The sequence below is a fragment of the Schistocerca nitens genome, chromosome 10, assembly GCF_023898315.1.
Source record: "Schistocerca nitens isolate TAMUIC-IGC-003100 chromosome 10, iqSchNite1.1, whole genome shotgun sequence".
Taxonomy (NCBI): domain Eukaryota; kingdom Metazoa; phylum Arthropoda; class Insecta; order Orthoptera; family Acrididae; genus Schistocerca; species Schistocerca nitens.
This window is the reverse complement of record NC_064623.1, coordinates 81,364,016-81,387,027: the sequence shown is the minus strand read 5'-3', so window position 1 is coordinate 81,387,027 and position 23,012 is coordinate 81,364,016. Positions and strand designations below refer to the sequence as shown.

The 23,012-nt window shown below is 36.6% G+C and overlaps 1 protein-coding gene across 1 annotated transcript in view; it reads left to right on the top strand.

Annotated features, from left to right (window-relative positions):
• Positions 1 to 23,012, top strand: part of LOC126210520 (peroxidase-like) — a 138,703-nt gene that overhangs the window by 82,263 nt on the left and 33,428 nt on the right. Inside the window, exons 5-9 of the mRNA XM_049939767.1 lie at positions 4,153 to 4,329; positions 10,685 to 10,875; positions 14,894 to 15,089; positions 15,603 to 15,800; positions 22,034 to 22,181. Of these exons, the coding sequence (XP_049795724.1) occupies positions 4,153 to 4,329; positions 10,685 to 10,875; positions 14,894 to 15,089; positions 15,603 to 15,800; positions 22,034 to 22,181 (910 nt within the window). The remainder of the gene's footprint in view (positions 1 to 4,152; positions 4,330 to 10,684; positions 10,876 to 14,893; positions 15,090 to 15,602; positions 15,801 to 22,033; positions 22,182 to 23,012) is intronic.

Sequence of the window (23,012 nt, the reverse complement as noted above, 5' to 3'; positions counted from 1 at the left end):
ATAATCAATTATTCAAAATGACAGTCACAATCGCATTATTTATTTTGCTGCCAACCGTTTTCAACCTGCGATGGGGTCATCTTCAGGGCAATTTACACCATTTGGTCGCTCGCTGCAGTCATCACCCTGCCTGTGCGACCAAATGGTGTAAATTGCCCTGAAGATGACTCCACTGTGGGTTGAAACTGGTTGGCGGCAAAATAAATAATGCGCTTGTTACTGTCATTTTGTATAATTGATTGTAAGTGGTTAGTGCAGATGTAGAACATTTCACATGTTATGGATACATTATAAATTATTAAATGCAGATATGACTTTACAGCCAGATTTTTAGAGCAATAGTTGGGAATAATGCAATACTAATAATAAGGTATAATGTTAATAACAATGACAAACTTTTACATAATGGTACAACTGCTGTGTTATTACAATTTATTGACAAATGGTGTAGGGTACTGCAGTGACAGCATGTCATTTACTACATTCATTTCACCATAATATCAAACAAATTCTCATTTATCATGTTAACTGAATTCACAGATTTTAAGTTTAAGTATGGATGTGATTATTGGAACCTCAGAACTTATAAAGTATTATATGAGGTGTGTGAGAAAATTAATGAGACTGATTTTATTTTATTTTAATCTTTTTCACACAACAATATTATCACCCTTTGGCTGCTGTACACCAGAGCATTACCAGTCTAGGGCCTTTAATATGTCATTCGTTTTCTTTTGAATGTTTTCCAGAGTTTCAAAATGAATCCTTTTGAGACATCTTTCTATTTTATGAAAAGTAAAAGGTCACCAGGACTCACATCAGGTGAACACAGGTTGGTAGGGGGGGGGGGGGGGGGGGGAGTTGTGAAACAACAAGAATGCCTTTTGAAAGCAAAAATTCTGTGATGGAAGTGGCCATGTGAAATGGTGTGTTGTCATGATGCAGCATCCACATACCTGCAATATCCAGTCTCACTTGATTCGACCCTTTTCTTGGACCTTTCAAGGAAATATTTGTAAAACACTTTGTTGACAGTTTGACCTGGAAGAACAAATTCTTTATGCTTGAAACTCTACTGTCAGAAAAGCAGATCAACTCAGCATTCAACATCTATGATCAGATGACTGAACCATTTGGAGTCACTGGCTATCTCTCAATGCACACGTCTGTTGTCCTTCTGCTCAGTTGTGAGGTTTTTTGGCAAAAACCTTTTGCATGCGCCGAATTTGATGTACAGTGAAAGGGTTTAAGTTTAACAGATCACTCATCATCATTATTGTTAAACATTGGTCTGATCTAACAAGAGCACACATGCATTCAACATTTTTGTCAGTTTTTTAAGTTGAAGGTGTCCCTGAGTTAGGTTCATCATCTTCAACATATTCTCGGCCTCCGAAAAATGATTTATGGCAGGGAAGAACTTGTGCTCTTGATAAGGAATGTTCCCCATAGGCCTGTTTCAACTTTGAAAAGGTCACTCTCCTGGATTCCCCAAGTTTAACACAAAACTTGATGGCATAACATTGCTCTGAATTCCATTTTCATAACACATATCAAAAACACAACTTCAGTAATGGCATTCTCAACAGTCACATGATGACAGTACTGAGCTGAAACTTGGACTGAGTATCTGGGAGTGATGAACACAGTGGCCTACACAAGTAGAACAACACAGCATTGCCAGATTGCTTGCAGTGTTGTCAGTCTTATTATTTATCTCACACACCTCCTATGATGCTAAAATGTGTGGCACATTAGTGGTTGTGAATCCTGGACTCTGGCAACTGAGAGAGAGAATAAATTAAATTCTTCTGAGGTCAAGTGCTATAGACAAATATTCAAAGTAAAGTGGAGTGACATGATTGCAAGTGAAGAAGTTCTTAATTAAAGAAGTGGGTGAGAAGAGAAGCTTGCAGAAGTTAGTTGTGAAAAAAAGAGTGCCATTTATTGGCCATTTAATGAGACCTGAGAGACTCTGGAAACACCTGCTGAACAGCATGTTCACAGAAAGAGACCTAAACAAAGATCACAACTAAGATACACATGGAAAATTAAGAAATATATGGGATGATAGACCTACAGAGCAGTTAAGAGCAAATGGGAAAGACGTGACAGTGGAGATCCGCTATCGACTTGTCCTCAGATGGATCACTACAGAAGAAGATAAAAAAAATCACTGCAGAGTTGGTGACCACCAACAGATTTGATGTGAATTATTTATACCTTTATGTTTGAGTAATTCATTCCTTTGTGTACAGTGCTGAGGATTTTTATCTCTTTATGCAAATCCTAGTTATTACATGCATCATACTCATTACATACACTTTTCAGTCTGTATAACATTTAATTTTTTTTACAATGAAGAAGGTAACTGAGAGAATATACTCGTATGTCTTTGTGAGGATTCCAGACTGTTTGACAAAATCTCTTAGGAGTGTCTGGGATGGAATCCGTTCATGGTTATGATAAACTGAATGAAAGAAACAAACTATTTGCATGAGTCTCACTGCCATAGAATATAATGCTGTGCACCCTAATTGAATGGAAATAGCCCTAGCAGACTGATTTGGTTGCCTTCTTTTTACAAACGGGTGCAATCATATGAATAGCAAACACTGCTGAATTGAGGCTTCTACATATTAGGTTGATGCATAAGTTCATAGCATATTTCTTTTGCATGTTGGTATTCCCTTTCCTATGGATTTATTTATCGATTTTCATGTTTTACTTGTACTTAAAGATTGCCATTTGAGTTTACATACTGACATTTTGTTATTTGGAGATAGAGAGTAAAGCTGTGGACACTAGAAAAGTGGAGATATCAAAACATTTCTAACATATTCGTCTGTCTGAGTTAAATAGTCAGGTGACAGCAGCAAAGGCAGCAAGAAACATTTGCACTGAATATGGGGATAAGAAGAATGTTGAAAATTAGATGGACTGACAAGGTAAGGAATGAGAAGATTCTCTGGAAAATCAGCAAGGAAAGGAATGTATGCAAAACACTGACAAGAAGAAGGGACAGAATGGTAAGACATGAGTTAAGACATCAGAAAATAACTTCCATGGTACTAAAGAGAGTTGTAGAGGGTAAAAACAGTAGAGAAAGACAGAGGAAATAACTTCCATTGTACTAGAGGGAGCTGTGCAAAGGAGAGGAATTTGTGTTGGGCTGCATCAAACCAGCGACAAAAATGTTTCAACATTAGTGACTCTCCACATTCACGAAGACCTTCAGGGTTTGATGAAGATCATTTAAATGCATTAATCCACAATGATCCATACCAGTGTACTTGAGAACTCGCAAATGTGATATTTGCATGCAATGAGGAAGATTCAAAAATCAGGTGTGTGGGTACCACATGCTCTGCGAGAAGTGAGTCTACTCCATGATAATGCTCACCCGCATTCTGCTAGACTGCAAAAATGCACTATACAGGAGTTTTGTTGATAAGTCATTCCACACCTCCATTATTCACCTGATCTTGTACCCTCAGATTTTCACCTTTTCCACTCTTTATTGAACAACTTTCACGAAACTTCTTTGTTGGATGAAAATATGTTCTGAACATGGCTCAATAAGTTCTCTATCACAAACCCACATGATTTCTACAGGCATGGAATCAAAAACTTACACCAGCATTGACAGACTGTTGTAAATAGTGAAGGAGAATATATTATTGATGACTAATGTTTCTGCTGTTATGTGTACCTGTTGTATTTATTAAACTTATGGAAAGTGCTACTAACAGCTTGTGTACCATCCAACATAAGCTAAACTAACCACTAAGAGAGCTTTGTAAAGTACATAACCATATGTATTACAAAGACATCTTCAAAGATCTTGGAATTTCTACATTTATTCATTTATTCCCCAGTACATTAACTCCTTAATGGTATTAATTGTTAACAATAAAAATCAGTTGCAACAGAATTCTCATTTACATTCATTCATTCACACAATGCATTCCATAAATTGTATAACATGGGAGAGCCTTCAGTGATGTATAAAATTCAAGTTTTACATTAACTGGCAGAAGTAACAACTTTGAGTCAGTTCTGTAAAGTATATTAACTATTCCTGAGCTCTCTGGAGCCCTGTGTTTTAATGTAACCTTTAGAATGCTGATGATATTTCTCTCTCCTTGGCAGGTATCAATGCACCAAAGAAGTCAGTAACAGGCAAAGAGTTGCCAAATCCCAGAATTCTCAGACAGCACTTACTGCCCACTGGTGATTTTGATGATGAAACAAATACTCTGCTGGTAATGCAGTATGGGCAGCTAATAGCACATGATACTGCACTTAGTTCTGACTGGCTTGGATTTAGTGAGTATCTTCCTTTTTCTACAAATTTCAATGTTACACGAATTTTGAGAACAAAATTTATGATGACCCAGTTTAATTCTAACAAGGAGGAGATAGCAGTTTCCACAGTCTTGGAGAACAAAATGTGCCTAACAGAAATAATATTTTCCATTTGTTTGTACTCACATATGCAGCAAATCTTGTGATACTTACCTGTGAGTGTATTAGACCTGTGACCACTGGCATTGTACTTTGCCATACACAAGGTGTGATCAAAAAATAATAGGAATTTTTTTAAATTTTGTGGGCTTTATTCATCTGATTTTCAAATTTTTTATGTTGTTGGTACATGTATTCCTGGCATGCAATTGCATTTTCAGTTGGCTTTAATATTCAGTTTATTGTTGACACTCAAAAAGGTTATATAAATTTTTGAGTGGTTGGAAAATTTTTACTTTAGAAAAAGCTGGATCAAAGAATTTGCATTAAATTTTACTTGAAAAATGGAATAAGTGCAGCACCACATTCAAAATGTTACTGTAGCTGTTGGGTTCAAAGAGGGCTGTGAAGACATTGAAGATGTCGACTGCCTTGGACACCCTAGCACATCAATTACTGGTGACAATCTGGAGGAAGTAAAGAAAATGGTTCTTGAAAATTGGCAAATTACCATCAGAGAGGTTGCTGATGATGTTGGAATATCCTTTGGCTCATTCCAAGCAATTTTTGAATGTTTTGGGCATCAAATATTTAGCAGCAAAGTTTGTTCCGAAATTGTTGAATTTTGACCAGAAACAAAATCATGTAGACATCACTCAGGAGTTGCTGAATGAAGTCGACAATGATCTAGGATTTGGAAAGCAGCTTGTGGGTGAACAGGTGACAAAACATAGGTATATGGATCTGATATCAAAACCAAGGCCCAATCACCCCAATGGAAACTGTGTGAAGAACCAAGAACAAAAAAACTATTCAAGAAGTTTCATCACATGAGAAGGTTCTTCTCACTGTTTACTTTGATTACAATGTGATAGTGTATCATGAGTTCCTGCCTTCTGGTCATAAAGTCAATAAAGAATACTACCTTGAAGTTATGCATTGTTTATGTGAAGCAATTCGAAGAAAACAACCAGAACTGTGGCAAAACCACTTATGGTAATGACAATGCTTCCACTCACACTTCAATGCATGTTCATGATTTTTTGGTAAAAAACAAAACTGGGGACATGGTCCCTGCAGCTTATTTCTATTCCTGGGGGTGAATGGAGCCATGAAGGACGTCATTTTGCCATCATTGATGATATAAAAACAGAATTGCTGAAGGAATGAACACAGTAACAAAAACTCTGTTCTAGAAGTGTTTCCTAGATTGGAAAAAATGCTGGCTCATGTGTATAATATCTGAGGGGACTACTTTAAATGGGACACACTTGATGTTGGTGAATAAATAAAGACTCATTACGAGAAAAAAATTCTCGATACTTTTTGATCACACCCTGTATGCTGTGATTAATCTAATCGTGCGCTAGTTTTACTCAACAAAACAGTACGTTAGTCTACTTTATACAATGATTTTATATATAGTCCCCCTCTAGAGAAAAAGTAGTTCATAATATCCTACAGAAATATCAATTTTCTGCATGACTGAAAGTATAAAATTATTTAATTTTCTGAGCATATAAACTGTAAGTAATTAATCATGCAGTCACAAACTACCATATTTTTTAATCTTTTGATGTATAAAGATTTGTAATTCTCTAAATACAGATCCTTTTACTGTTTACTTCAGCTTCATATTTTGTCAAGCTCTGTCTGGATACCGGTATTAGAAAACATATTTTTGATGACAATCTCTTGCACGCAGCCAGTATATTAGTTACAAAAATCTAAGATTATGGCTAATGTTATCTGCCAACATAAGATTATGTAACATGAACAGCACTTGTCTGGATCCACTTGTTCAGTGTAATACATCAACCTGTGAGACAAAGATGTCACAGTCACCTCATGGTCACCTCATAGCCACCTCCATTCATAGCAAATTACAAATATATTTCTTCACACAGACACTGAGTTGTTGTTGTTGTTGTTGTTGAGGATGATGGTTCAAATGGCTCTGAGCACTATGGGACTTAACTTCTGAGGTCATCAGTCCCCTAGAACTTAGAACTACTTAAACCTAACCAACCTAAGGACATCACACACATCCATGCTCGAGGCAGGATTCGAACCTGCGACCGTTGCGGTCGTGCTGTGAGGATGATGATGATGATGATCAATTTGACACCACATTGGTAACTTGCATGCCACTAACCTTACCCAGTAATCCTAGTGGAGAAAGGGGACCTACAGGTTTTACATGGACTCTGAATAGTGTGTTGTTCCTGGTGAATTCCACATCATTCAGAAGTAAAGGCTAAGTTACAGGAAAACTGAAATATTCTGTGATCTAAATGGAATTTGTTACTCCAACCTCTTGATTCCCAGCCAAGTATTTTGCTGTTAAACTGTAAGACCCAACATTTTGAGATTAATTTCATCAGCCAATCCTAGTCTGGGAATTCTGTAACTTCTAACAGAAACTATTTAAAATACATAAAGTAATGCAGTGATGTGAATGTTGGTCAGACAGAGTAATGAATACATCTACGCTGTCCAAACACAAGAGTGTCCCTATCTCTACACTGATAACCTTCTCGCTCTTTCACTGTGAACCCTGAAGGTGGAGTAAGCAGCAAAGATAGTGGCACAAACATGCTTCTCTGCTCAATGACAAAAATGGCCTGTAACCCAAACAAAGAATTATAATCATTTCATCAAACATGAACCATAATGCACAGACTTTTGTTGCCCACTGTGGCAATGATATTACAAAGGTGTGGCAAACCTAGGCCCAACTGGTACACCAGATCAGCTGTTTGTTTGGTTTAGCAGGCAGTCTGAGTGTGGATTTCAGTTGGTTTTTCCTACTTTTCTTGGTAAGTGCCAGACTTATTCACAATCTTTGTCTCTGATACACAGCACACAAATATATGAATATCTGTACAAGTGGAAAAAACTAATACAGTTCACAGACTGAATGTGCACACCCTTTATTCCCCTTGGGGTTACCAGCCACAGAATTAGAATAAAACAAGTGTCTGATCACTGGTTGATCATGACCTATAGCTAGCAGACAATGCAATGGTGGGACAGGCACTGAAGAAAAAGAACATGCATGGTAATAGCCCTCTCATGCTTACCTGAGGAACACCAGCAGTTGCTTATGAGTCTGAGAACATCTCAATAGCCAAGGATGATGTGTTGCCTTGTGCCCATCACAGAGTCCTCAGTCATGCTATATAATCCACTGTCAACACATTTTTTATATGGAGTGTTGAAGTGCTACTGAACCTTAACATTTTTTAAAGTCAAAAGTCAATGCTTCATACTGCTTATTCCCCACAGTGTGCAAAGTTATAACTTAGTGTTCTAATGTTCACTGCTAAACTACTGTTATAATGTCATTGTTTCAAGAAATTACACAGTTCATGACAGAGGTTTTCATAAACAATAAAGATAATGGTGAAAAACTGTTGCCTTTCATGAGTGCTATCCAGAGAGTAACAGACATTTTGGTCTATCATGGCTGTGAGCAGCACTACAGCTGCCTTCTTGGTGCCGTGAGGTTCCTACACTCAATACGCATCCAACAATGGCAGCATGTGGTCTGTGCCTACTCTACTTTTGCTTTCTGTGATGCAGTAAAATGTGCGCTGCAATAGAAAATCCCCCACTGGTGAGGTGCATTCTGGGATTAGTTTTTTTTTTTTCAAAAAAACTGCAAACCAGTTGAAATTTATCATGACCTTTGTGATCTGTACAGAAGAGGAATAATGAGTGGAAGCTAAGTGAGGCAACGATGCAGTGATTTTAAAAATGACTGTACCAATAAGGACTGCAGTGGTGGGGTAACCTTGTGACTGAAAAACTGATGATGAAAATCAATGTGCTCGGTGGGTTCTCAAAATCCTAATGGAAGACCACAGAAAACAGAGACTGGCTGCAGCACTGACGTTTCTCAAAGATTACGAGAAAAATGGTAACTAAGTTACTGACCATATCATAAATGGGGATGAAGCATGAAAATTGTGAAACAAAGAGGCAGCTGATAGAACAGGGACACACAAATTCTCCCAAAACAACAAGGATATGTTTGCAAACGCTGTCAGCAAGAAAGATTATGGCTGCTGCATTTTGGGACTCTAAGAGGGTGATTCTCGTTGATTTCCTCGAATGTGGCACAACAGTTAACTCAGAGAGTTATTACCAAACACTGACAATGTTAAGGTGGGCGGTACAAAACAAGGGTCTGGGAAATCTTAGCACAAAAGGTTTGTTTTTACACAAAAACACACATCTACACATGGCCAATCATACCTGAGAGCTTCTATGGGGTTTTGGATGGGAGGTGGGTGATCATTCACTATACAGTCCGAATTTGGCACCAAGTGTCTGCCACCCCTTCCCAGCATTGAAGACATGGCTCGCTACACAACACGTTGATACTGATGCCCAACTGCATTCTGGTATAAATCAGTGGTTGCAATTGTGGGTGGCACATTCCTCAGAAATGGTGTTGAAAAACTTGTGCCATGGTATGATAAGTGCTTGGTGATTGCGTAGAAACTGCTTGGTGATTATGCAGAAAAATGGCTTAAGCATGTACCTTTAAAATGTGTATAATAAAATTTGGTTTAACCATATCATTAATTTTTTTTATTTCAAAACATCTGTTACTTTATAGATACCCTTTGTATTTGTTTTTATTCAATAATGAGCACATCCATGGATGATTGTCCAAAACCTCACATATTGAAATATTTATAGTTCATACAAACTGTATATTTTCTGCCATGCATTTATTATGCATAATTCTGACTGTAGACATCATAACTGTCTTATCAAGTTTTAACAAATTAAAGCTCATTGGGGGGATGAGAGAGGGGTGCTTGTGAGGGAGAGTCCAAACTGATGAATCATGTAAAGATCATTACATGTTGTTACTGACAACAATGTGCAATTCCCACTCCACCTCATTCTATGCAGTATAAGTTTTTATTTTTGAAGTATTTATACCAATACTTAAAAAATTTTGTAAGTGGTTTTACTTCATACAGTAATTTTAGTTAATAGCGTAATCAACACAAATTTCCTTGTAACTCAGCATAGTTCATATGGCTTTTTAACAACTGGTATTAATTAATCAGTTCCGACTTTATTGGAGTGTCATTGAAACAGTTTTCAGACAAAATAACACTCACCAGTACCACGGTGGGTTCTTAGCTTTAGTTCTGGATTGACTGACATGTTACGACAACACAAAAATATTACAACTTGAACAAGATGAAATACTTAACTTTGTAACGTCCATGTCCACAAGAATATCATAAGTATTCGTTACTGTTATTCAAAATTAATGCATGCCTTGATGTAGAACAAGATACTAGTCCCTTCTCACAGAGTACAACCAACTACAAACTTTTATGCTGATTTCTGGTTTGCTAGAGACACAGTGCTAACTGGCCTGAGTGGCACTGCATGTAGGCGTAAGTAAGCGAGCAGATGCGGTGACATATGGAAACTGTTCTGGGTGTGTCTACACCACTGTCTTACATTTTTCATTGCTTCTGGTAGCAACTAAGTTTACTTGTGGTTCCATCATAAGCTACCAACCTTGCTTCGCACCTCACTTTTTGGATGACATCACATTGTTACATTATTATCTTTTTATACAAAGAATCAGATCTTTCAATTAACATCTCTTTAAGACTATTAGGTAAAATTAAAAGCATTTATATTATCAGGATACCTAGTAATATAAGTTAGTATATAAATTAATGTTCCATCAAGAGTTTTTAGTGAGGTCAAAAATTTTCTAGTTCATGAAATTCTTAAATGTTAAATCTCAAGTGCTTCAGTAAAATGAAAATACCTCAGGAAAATTCACAACACCAAAGGAATCATCAGATCATGAATTGCTGTCTGACTAATAAGGATTTGGAAAACATAGCCTGTGAAGTAATCCTGATATTTTTTTAAGAAATTGTTGTCTGAAATCAAATTGTAAAAGGAAAAAATATTATATTTCTTTACTGTAAGAGTGATACCAAAGGAACTGGACATGCTGTACTTTGGAACCTTTTAAATGGGATGATAAGTATTGTTATGTGTATTTGTTCAGGAGATCACAATGGCAAACAATGGAGTTAACTGGGATTGCAATAATGATTACACTACCACTGTAGCAATTACTGGAATGTTATGTGTTGTATTAACACCACACAAATTTAATGTATTATAAATTTGATAAAATGTCTTACATTCTTAATTGCAGATGGGCTTGGGGTAGAATGTTGCTCATATAATGCATCTCGTCTCCCATGTAAGAACATCAGCGTTGGTTGTTACCCAGCTAGGATACCACGCAATGATGAGTACTATGCAGACAAAGGGGTGACATGTATGAGTGTTGCAAGATCTATGAAGACTTACACTTTTGGAGGTATCTTAGGTCCAGCAGAGACAGTAAGTATTTAAGCATGTATTTGTCAAGATACATTACTACTTTATGAGAACTGCAGTTTATTCATCATGTGATGAATATCTGTAAAACATTTGGTTTGTGTACAGGAGACACATCAGAAATGTACATCATAGTAACATTACTTTTTATGTTAATAATGACTAACACAACATTAAAATGCAATGTCAAACAATAAAAAGCTATATTAACTTAGTGGGGCAAGTAACCTGTCCCATTTTAATTACTATAAACATAATTAGAAATTATAAGCATAAAATTGTTTACTACTGAGGATCCGGAGAGTATACTCCGAGTTGGCATGTGGGACGCATAAAGCTTTCTTTGTTTATTGCATTGTATGTATGTGCAAGATGATAACAATTCCACAAACAGACATAGACAGGGCAGTTAATAGTTTTAGGTCTCTAAATAATGGTGTCATGATTCTTTATGATGTACAAATCACATATTCTGAATGTTTTTTTTTTCTGTATCTGTAGTATCCACACTGTGTTACCCAAATTCTTCAAAAATCAATATTATGCTTAAGTAGAGATTAAAAACAATTATTATATGTTACTTTTAATGTGTCCATGCCAATTAAAATTGATAATATATGCATCGCAAATGCAAAGTTGCTAACTTGTTTACCAAGTATGGCACTCCATGTATGCATGCTTCTCAGATACACTAAGTTAAAATATTATGACCACTGCCCACCATCAGATTAATGCCACCTGATGGAGTTGTGAACACAAGCTGCAATAAGAAAAATACATAAGCAAACAAGAGACAAATGATGAATCATTGTAATGATGAAACAGACTGCAGATGAGGAATTTTTTGACATAATCAACTTCAACAAAATGCAGAGTGTTACGGCCTGACATCTATGAATGAAATGGCAAAGCTGGTATGCTATTTGTGTGCTACTATAATGGGCATTTATGGAAAGTGGTTGAAGGATGGTGAAGGGGCAATGTTTTGGTCATCCACGTAAAACCACAGAATGTGCAGGTAGATGCTTGCCCACTCTGTAAAGCAGAATGGGCAGCAATTTGTGGCAAATTTCATGGTGGTGTACAAAGCTGGTGCAGGCACAAGTGTTTTAAACACACAGTTCAATGCACATTGTTGAAGATGGGACTTCTCAGCAGATGACTCCTACGTGTTCCCATTGACTCAACAACATCATCCATTGTGATTGCAGTAGGCATGGGATGTGGACATTTGGACCATGGATCAAAGGAAATGTGTCACCTGGCTGGATGAATCATGTTTCTTGTCAGACTAGGTCAATGGTCATATGCCATCATCAAAATAAATGCCTGCTGAAAGATGCACCACGCTGTGAACAGAGTCTGACGGAGACAGTAATATGCCATGGGGACATTTACCTGGACTTCCACAGGACCAATTGGATGCACCATGAGAGCTATGAGCTATGAGAAGATTACTGTGGATGACCTGCATTCCTTCCTGCTTGAGTTCTTTCCCCATGGCAATGACATCTCCAATGCCATGCCCAAAAGCCACCTGCCCATAATTTATGGCAGATGCACAGCCTGTGCATAGCAAATTGGTGGCACATACATCCAGAAATGTACCATTAACTTGTTGAATCCATGCCATGCATAATTGCTGCAGTTTTGTGTTTCAGAGATGGACAAACACACCATTAAGAAGGTGATTTCATGTTTTGGCCCTTCTCTCAGTGTTTATAGCTAAATTAAATCCAAAGAATTTGATGGAGTCAGTCAGTTTTGACTGTTAGGAGTAATCTTAACTCAGTCACAATTTGACTGTTTGGTTCTGAATTGCACCATGTAGGTTTCAGGTGTATTCAGGTTCAACCTATTTCAGTGAGACCAAGTTTTTAAGCTACTGAGAATACTAATCACCAAGTCATGAAGTTTTTCTGCATCCTTATTTTCAACTAACACAGGATTATCATAAGCAAACAAAACTGATGAGAAGCTGATATCTACCAGAAAATCACACACAGAACAGAAACAAGACAAGGTCTGTTATGGAATCTAGAGACACAGACTAATAATTTTTCCCGATTTAGAGCAATGATAACTCTCTCTTTTCTGTCTCATAAGTTGGACTTCAGCTATGTGGAATACTGCCCCTAACTTGTTTATTTATTCTCCAAAAGCAAACAATTCATGTCAAAACTTCCCAGAAACACCACAAAAACACAATTGCCAATTACAGAATTAAAAGGCTTTGTGAAGTCACAGAAGATTCCTGTAACTTTGTTGCTCTTTTCTAATGTTTTGCTATTTTCTCTATAAAATTGATGGCTGCATCTATTTAGCTCATCCCTTCCTGAAAATCAAACTGTCAGTTAGAATAATGTCATACTTTGTGTTGTGTCTATACAAGACAGCCTAGACACAATGAGAGGAAGCCGAAAGGCACGAGCTTAAACTCACGCAGGCTGGCATGAGGTCTGAAACAGGATACGTAATGAATGCTATAAAGAAAAGTACGTAGCTTCTGGAATACTTAACTTTAATCCACATTTGTAGAACATTGCTCTTGATGATACATTAATATAATCTCAATATCAATTGAATACGACGCCTTGCTAGGTCGTAGAAATGTAGCTGAAGGCTATGCTAACTATCGTCTCGGCAAATGAGAGCGTATTTGTCAGTGAACCTTTCCTTGCAAAGTCGGCTGTACAACTGGGGCGAGTGCCAGGACGTCTCTCTAGACCTGCCGTGTGGTGGCGCTAGGTCTGCAATTACTGATAGTGGCGACACGCGGGTCCGACATATACTAATGGACCGCGGCCGATTTAAAAGCTACCACCTAGCAAGTGTGGTGTCTGACGGTGACACCACACTTTGTAATGAAATTTTTGATTTGTAAAGCAGCAAATACCTCAGATATGTTTGATGTGGCTGAGAGGAAAGAGGTAGGTTGTTAATTTCCCATCCATTTTATCCCTTTCTTGCAATGAGTACTTCATTACCTGTAGGAAGCAGCCTTGATTCAAAGACTGGGCATGTCATTATGTTGGGTAATGCTTTGACAATTTTAGTGGGTATTTTTAATGGTAATTCTGTATTTTCTACACCCTTAATTGAAATTTTTAACAAATAGTCAAGGCCCTCAGAGTTCTCATCAAGATCAAAGAGAGTTACTTTATTGTGACACTCTGTTACAGGGATACAAGTTATCCCTTCATTTTTAAAGAAAACTTGCAGCACTCTGACATAGAGTTCAACATACAACAATGTTTCCCTCAAGCTCAATTTCTGAAATTCATTTCCAGATTTTAACACATAATTGTGATTTAACAGCTTACCACTTGATCTTCATCTTATTTCCATATTTTAAAATTATTCTCTTACTTCCACTTGTTTTTCTGCCTTAACAACTCCTTCTAAATATAAGTATTTAAAGTGTTATCAGAATTTTGGTGTTATAGTTTTATTCTTGTGACGATTCCTTTTCCATTCACTGTAAATCCACTTTAATTTATTTGGCACAAGGTTCTAGGTGGAAATGTTTCACTGAAGACATCTAGAATATTGTTAAAGAATTTGTCAAAATTTTGTTCCTTAAGACATAGTCACCAAGAAGTTTTTCTATCTTATTTAGCTTACTGCTGAAAATAAAACAAGTTTTCTTTATCAAAGGTCCTCTTCATGTGGGTTTTCCTAACTCAAATGTTCCTCCTTGTTCTGCTGCATTTTAATTAATATGCAGTATAGTCTGAGAGTCATAAACTGAAACAAAATTGACACATATGTTCATATACATAGTTAGTTACAATATTACAATGTTGGTTACCAACTGGATGTTTCCTCTGGGACTGTTAGAGAAATGCAGACTGAAACTAATCATCACTATCTGTTTCAGATTAATTCTGAAAATCACCTTATTGACGCTTCTTTCACACATAGTTAGTTACAATATTACAATGTTGGTTACCAACTGGATGTTTCCTCTGGGACTGTTAGAGAAATGCAGACTGAAACTAATCATCACTATCTGTTTCAGATTAATTCTGAAAATCACCTTATTGACGCTTCTTTCACATATGGCCCTAGCCAGCAGCGAGCATATGAAATAAGAAAATTTAAAGGTGGGAAGCTTACTGAACAGGTCCTTCCTGATGGTAGAAAGGTGTTGCCACAAGTGTCTAACTCAATGGTATCTTGTAGCCTGTCGTCAAACGGAACATGCTTCATCGCAGGTACATAATTTTACATGTCATTTATTTTTATGGGGCAACACAGGCAGGAAGTGTTGTTCAATGATACTTCTTTGTATGATAAAAGAACAGTATTGTAATGTCTATACAGAGTCTGGCTACAGAATAGGGCCATAGGGGCATGGAAAGAGGAGAGATTGAGAAAAAAATGTCATTGCATTAATAATTGAAATTTAGCACAAATGTTCTGTACTTTCTTATGTTGTGGGTAAAAACATAAGAACTGAATCAGGTGGGAGTTCATTTCAGACACAGATTTAGCCCAATACTTATTACACAGAGAAACTGCAGTTTCCTGTATGGATATGCAAATGAGTTTATGCCAGTATGTTTTTTCTACAGAATTTATGATATTTCAATATTCTATCACTGAGTGAAACTCAGTGCAATAAATGAAAAACTGGAAAAAAAGTCTGACCTTGTTTCACAAGTTAAAATTGATTTTATCTTCACAGTGTCTCATTTAATCTATGATATAAAATGTCACATGTTCAGGTGATGTGCGTGTGAACCAGAACACCCAACTGACAATTCTACAAAATTTGTATTTACGAGAACACAACAGGGTGGCTGACAAGCTGTCTTCCATGAACCAACACTGGGATGACGAGAAGACGTACCAAGAGGCTCGCAGAATTGTTATTGCAGAACATGAACACATAACCTACACGGAATTCATTTCACAGATTCTGCGTAAGTACCCTTGTTAACCTGTTATACTGTAAGAGAATTAACTTATTATATTTCTCTGTTTAACACACAAACTTCTGAGTCTCCGTTAATTCATGCATCGCATTCCATAAACGCCATAATGAAGGAGGGCCATAGGGGTGTGAAATGAGACAAGTTATACATTAACAGGCAGAAGCAACCACTGCAGACTACATTTTTTTGCATATACTAACAACCAGTTCCACTAATGCTAATGCACTTACAATGACAATGCCTTAGATATACAGGCTGTCACAGAATGAATGGTCAGTATTTAAGGACATGGTGGTATGATCATTTGAAACAAAAATTTCATATTGGCATATAGCCTGTTCTGAATAGTTTCCAAGATAGAATGCATTCAATGCACATTGTTTTTATTTTATTTTCTGTGTTATTCAATACATTGTCAGGTTTGCAAATATACACATGTACAACAGTTAGTAAACATTACAACAGGTGTTTTACAAAGTATCAATTAAAAATAAATAGTTTAACATGTTTACATCTAAGCATTATCGTACATTTCACACTATAGGTGTTGTATAGTTCACAATAAACATTTGAATATCAAGCATCAACTTCAATGCATTTGTGCAGTCTTGAAAGAACATGTTGTGTTGCTTGTCTGAGTGCTTTGCAACATACATGATGTAACCAAGCAGTTCATCTCTTGTATTCACCTTTCATTTGTTCACCTCAGACTTCATCCAGTCCTACAAACAAAAACCTAATAGCATAAGGTCTTATGGTTTTGGTGACCAATTAATAGGTACTACCATACCAATCCATCAATTATGGTAAGTGCAGTTGAGATGTTCACTCAAATACATTGCAAACTGAGAAGGGATCCATCATATTAGAGGTACAATGCCATCCACATGGCCAAAGGAACATTCAAAAGGTGTTAAATAAGTGAATTTTCCAAAAACTGCAAGTAGTTCCTTCCCATAAATTGCTCTTCTAAATTGACCTACCAACAACACGTTACTGATCACCTTGCACTGAATATTGTTCAAAACGTGAAACTCGAATTTGATTCTCACTATAGTGTGTGAATTTTTCTGCAACCACCAATGATTACTACATGTGTTATTGATTCCATTCCATGTAAATGTGACTTCATCAGTGAGTAGAATTGAAGAAAGCAAATGGCAATTGTCATTTACCTGGTGACAAAATAAGGTGTGTGGCATTTTCAACAACTTCAAGATTTAGGACACACTTATGTGAAATGGATACAAGTTTTCCACATGTAATGATCACCATACATTTGTTCATGGGACATTGATATGTGCAGTAAGTCATCTTATGCTGATAGATGGGCTACACAGCACCATTTCAACAATGTGTCACTGTTCCTGTACATGTTGTTTAACTACATGTTCAGATGAAAAAGAGATCTTGGAAGAATACCTATTTCATGCTAAGTGCTAAAAACTCTGGTAAATACCCTGCAATCATGAATTCAATGTGTCAGAAAGAACTCATGGTATTCTTTGACAGTAGCACGAGCACTACCATCACAGTAGTCATAAACATACACTGAAACTGCATGTTCCTCATTATTGTAGATGTGTGATATTTTACCCAGGATATGTACAAATGCAGTTAACCTATGTTTCTCTCTGAGACGTTCTCAGTCCTTCACACTACTTCAGTCAGAAAATATGGAAAACTGTGCATTCAGAACTTTTAAGTGTTACAGGGTTTAGGTTAGCATCTCACTTTTGTAGATCAGAAATGGAGAAAGGAGGAGTTGCCACATTCATCAGGAACTGTCATAAATTTAAGAACATAGACATTCATAAATTTTGCCTAGAACAGCATATGGAAGCATGTGCAACAGAATTAGAATTTCACAAAAAATCCTTCATAATATTATGTGTATATCGAGCACCTGCAGGTAACTTTAATCTGTTTGTCAACCACCTTGAAGCTGTACTGGCCTATTTAACAACAAAAAACAAAGAAATAGTGGTTGCTGGTGATTTCAATGTAGATTTCCTTAAAGACTCTCCCAATAAGAACTTGTTTGAGTTAGTAACACTATCATTCAACTTAATTCCCACAGTAAAGTTCCCCACTAGGATAGCCACTTGCTCACAAACAGCCATTGATAATATCTTTATAGAAAAGTCCAATTAACAAAATTATATTACAAAACCAATAGTCAATGGCCTATCAGACCATGACATGCAGTTCCTTCTGTTAAATGTTAATACTGAACAGGATATAAAATCTGTTAAATCTGAGCTCAAAAGGGTAATCAGTAAGCCAAAAATTGATTATTTTAGGACACTCCTCAGAGACATTCACTGGACTGATGTTTACAGCGTTCATGGCATGAATGAAAAATATAACATTTTTGCTAATAAAGTGCTTACCTTATTCGAACACTGCTTTCCCCCAAAACTTACCAAGGTTAGAGCAAAGTATACAAAGAAGCCATGGATTACTCGAGGAATAGGGGTATCTTGTAAAACAAAAAGAAAACTGTATCTGTCACTCCGAAACATTTCCAATGTTGATGCTATAGCACATTATAAGAAATACTGCAAAATATTAAAGACTGTAATACGGATGTCAAAGCAAATATATTACAAGGAAAAGATAGTCATATCAGATAACAAAATAAAGACAATATGGGATATAGTGAAGGAGGAGACCGGTAGAACCAGGCATGAAGAGGAACAAATAGCATTAAGAGTAAATGATACATTGGTGACAGATGTGTATAGTGTTGCAGAACTTTTTAACAAACATTTTATAACTGTTACTGACAAGATGGGGTTGTCAGGTTCGGTAGATGCTGCTACGGATTACCTTAGACCAGACATTTCAAGTAACTTCCTTAATATGAATTTGACCCTCACTACCCAAACAGAAATAATGTCCATCATAAAATCTTTAAAATCAAAAACATCTAGTGGGTATGATGAAATATCAACAAAGTTAATTAAAGAATGTGATTCTGAGCTAAGTAACATATTAAGCTATCTGTGTAACCAGTCATTTATTAGTGGAATATTTCCTGAATGGCTGAAATATGCTGAAGTTAAGCCACTGTTTAAGAAGGGAGATAAAGAAATAGCATCAAATTTCCGTCCAATTTCACTGTTGCCAGCATTCTCAAAAATTTTCGAAAAAGTAATGTACAGTCGTCTTTATAACCATCTTATCTCAAATAACATACTGTCAAAGTCACAGTTTGGATTTCTAAAAGGTTCTGATATTGAGAAGGCTATCTACACTTACAGTGAAAATGTGCTTAATTCATTAGACAAAAAATTGCAGGCAGCTGGTATATTTTGTGATCTGTCAAAGGCATTTGACTGTGTAAATCACAATATCCTTTTAAGTAAACTAGAATATTATAGTATAACAGGAAATGCTGCAAAATGGTTCAAATCTTATATCTCTGGCAGGAAACAAAGGGTGTTATTAGGAAAGAGACATGTATCAAGCTATCAGGCCTCATCCAACTGGGAACTAATTACATGTGGGGTCCCACAAGGTTCCATTTTGGGGCCCTTACTTTTTCTTGTGTATATCAATGACCTTTCATCAGTAACATTACCAGATGCCAAGTTTGTTTTGTTTGCCGATGATACAAACATTGCAATAAATAGCAAGTCAAATGTAGTCTTAGAAAGATCAGCCAATAAAATATTTGTGGACATTAATCACTGGTTCCTAGCCAATTCTTTGTCACTAAACTTTGAAAAAACACACTACATGCAGTTCAGAACTTGTAAGGGGTGTCCCAAGAGTATATGTCTAACATACAATGACAAGAAGATAGAAGAAGTGGACAGTGTTAAATTCTTGGGATTACAGCTTGATAATACATTCAACTGGGAGGAGCACACCACAGAACTGCTGAAGCGTCTTAACAAATCTCTGTTTGCAATGCGAATTTTGTCAGACATAGGGGATATAAAAATGAAAAAGCTGGCATACTATGCTTACTTTCATTCCATAATGTCATATGGGATTATTTTTTGGGGTAATTCATCAAGCCAAGCTAAAGTTTTCCGGGCACAAAAACGTGCAGTGAGAGTTATATGTGGTGTGAACTCAAGAACATCCTGCAGAAGCCTGTTTAGGGAACTAGGGATACTAACTACTGCTTCCCAATATATTTATTCCTTAATGAAATTTGTCATTAAAAATATATCACTTTTTCAAACCAACAGCTCAATTCATGGAATCAATACTAGAAATAAGAATAATCTTCACAAGGATTTAAAGTCACTTAGTCTTGTACAAAAAGGTGTGCATTATTCAGGAACACACATTTTCAATAACTTGCCAGCAGCCATAAAAATCTTAACAACCAATGAAATTCAGTTTAAGAGAAGCCTAAAGGATTTATTGGTGGCCAACTCCTTCTACTCCATTGATGAATTTCTTAGTAAAACCAACTGATTTGTATATAAGTACAACATAACTTCTGCACAATTTCAGTGCAGTAATGTGTTCATTGAAAATTTGTGTGTGTGTGTGTTAGTATAATCTAACTTCTGCACCATTTCAGTGCAGTAATGTGTTCATTGTAAATAAGTATTACAGTAGTTGTATTACCTTATAAATAAATAAAAAACTTTTTTATTTTAAATTCAGTGCATTAGTATTTGTAAAATTACTCTTAGTGTTCATTAAAAAATGACGATCATTCCACTTGGGACCTGTGGAATGGTACATTAGCTTATTTGTTTTAATTGTAAATATTTGTCATGTATTGTTGTTTTTCTGACATGTTCCACATCCTGGAGGACCTCCTCACTACGGATCAATTGGAATGAAAGTAAATCTAATCTAATCTAATCAGTGGGTAGTTCAATGGCAGAAGACATCCTGAGCAAAGAGGTTGAAAGCAATGAGCTAAGTTGGGCTAGAATAAAACTTCAAAAAGGTTGAGTGGATAAGACACATACATACAAGCTACCAGAACAAAATTAAATGTACATTAAATGTCTTCTGTCTCAGAAACTGTTCAGATTAGGGCATATGTCCATTAGTAGGTTTTTGTTTCAAATGAGCATTCCTGTCATACCATGAATACTGACAATTCCCCCTGTATATTAATTAGGATAGATTAACAAAAATAATCAATATTTCAAAATATAGTGTAAGTGGATAAATAAAAAATCTACTCACCAAGAGGTGCCAGGAGGAAATTTACAAGCTTTTGGAGACAGTGCCTTCTACTGTAGACATTTTCGAAAGGACTGAATGAAATATGTACACCCTAATATGTGCTTCTTTTTTGCCACTCCCACCACCTTTAACACACCCAACCCTTTTCTTTTGCTATGATGAATACCATCACACATTACATTTGATCCTTTTGAACACATGTACAGAAGAAGAAGACACTGCTCTGAAAACTTCCAAATTTCTGTACCTCCACATGTGTTTTCTCCTGCTGCTGCTTTGTGAGTAGATTTTTTATGTATCAGATTATGATAGAATCAAATGAAACTAGTCAGATAGGGATGGTCAAAGGCTAGTGGGCTGTGACGTGAGCACCGTGTTATGGGATTAAAGGATGCGTTACAGGAAGACTTCCCACCTGTGCAGGTAAGAAAATCTGGCATTAGTACTGACAAACCATTGGTGTGGGCTGTGAAGCAGTCTTTGAAGTTAAGCACACAGTGCTGTGCAGTATGTTTGGTATCTGGGTGGTCCAGCTGTCAACTGGCTACAGCTTAGGGTTGGTCATTTATGCATGCAGAGAGCTTGGTTAACGGTCAAGTCCAAGTAGAAACACATAAAGTGGTTGCAGCTAGGTTGGTTGACTATATGGCTGCTTTCACATGTGACCCCGCCTTTGGTGGGGTAGAAAATGCCAGTGACAGGACTGGAGTGGACAGTAGAGGGAGAAAGTACAGGACAGGTCTTGTGTTGAGGTCCATTGCAGGGACATGAGTCTCAGGGCAACAGGTTAGTAGCAGGGCTGGAACAGGGACAGGTAAGGATAATGAACAGATTGTGTGGGTGGGGAAATAGACTGTGGGAGAGGTAGAGAGAATAGTGGGGAGGATACTCTTTACAGAACAAAGACTCGACACAACTACACTAAAGTATACCTGCCCCAATTAAAAATTGTATGATACCATCTTTTATTTGTTTATTTAAAAATATTTGAGTTTACCCCTTCTTTAATTTTAGGTGCTAATTCTGTAGCACTATTTATCTGTTGCTTACAGGTGATGACTTATTAGAGAAGTTCCATATAAAATCAAATCAAACTGGCTACAGCAACTGTTACAAGGAGGACTTGAAACCAGCTACACTTTCCGAGTTCACAGAGGCAGTTTACAGGATGTTCCATGGGATCGCTCAGAGTGATTTGCTGTAAGTGATACTTGATTCTAAAATTAACTCATAATGATTTCACATGAATTAAATGACACAGCGTAATATCAGTTTTTCCAAAACTGCATTCTGCAATTTCTGACATACACCATAAGAGATCTGTAAAAAGTATGAAAATCTGCTACAAGGCACTGTATTAGGAAACTGGGCTTCCATGTATTTGTAAGTGTACTGTTGCGTCATCATACAGGTATAAATACTTAAAATGCTAGAATGCTAAGATAAATGACATTTTACTGCAGAGAACTGTAATAATTTGAACTAAATATTTAAGAATATCAGGCAGGATTCAGACCAAGCCTTTCATATCCAGAGCAAATCTTAAACCTATAGTTAATCCTAAGACATCACAGCATTTGTAGCAAAAATTTAGTCTGCACTTTAGTTGATTTCAAAAAAGCTATGACTCAGCTGATTATGAATCACTCTTCCAGATATTAAAAGAACAATGTCTAAACGTGAAAACACTTGTAATCATAAAAGAGACACTGAGAGATATAAAGTCCAAGGTTAAATTTATGGCACAATGCCCACATCCTTTTGAAATCAAAACAGGAGATGGACAGTCACAGTTATTTTCCAACTCAGTTCTTGAGAAAGTGATACAAGAATGATGCAAACAGAAGTCAGATTTCAAAATTCATGAACCAGTCACTTCAGGCAGAGGAAAGTTATCTATAGATTGCCTAGCACTTGAAGACAATCTAACAGTATTACCTCATGACATCTCATCTGCCCAAAATCAGACTGAACTCTTGAAAGAGAATGCAGAAAAAGTCAGTTCCCAGATATGAAAAGACAGAGTACATG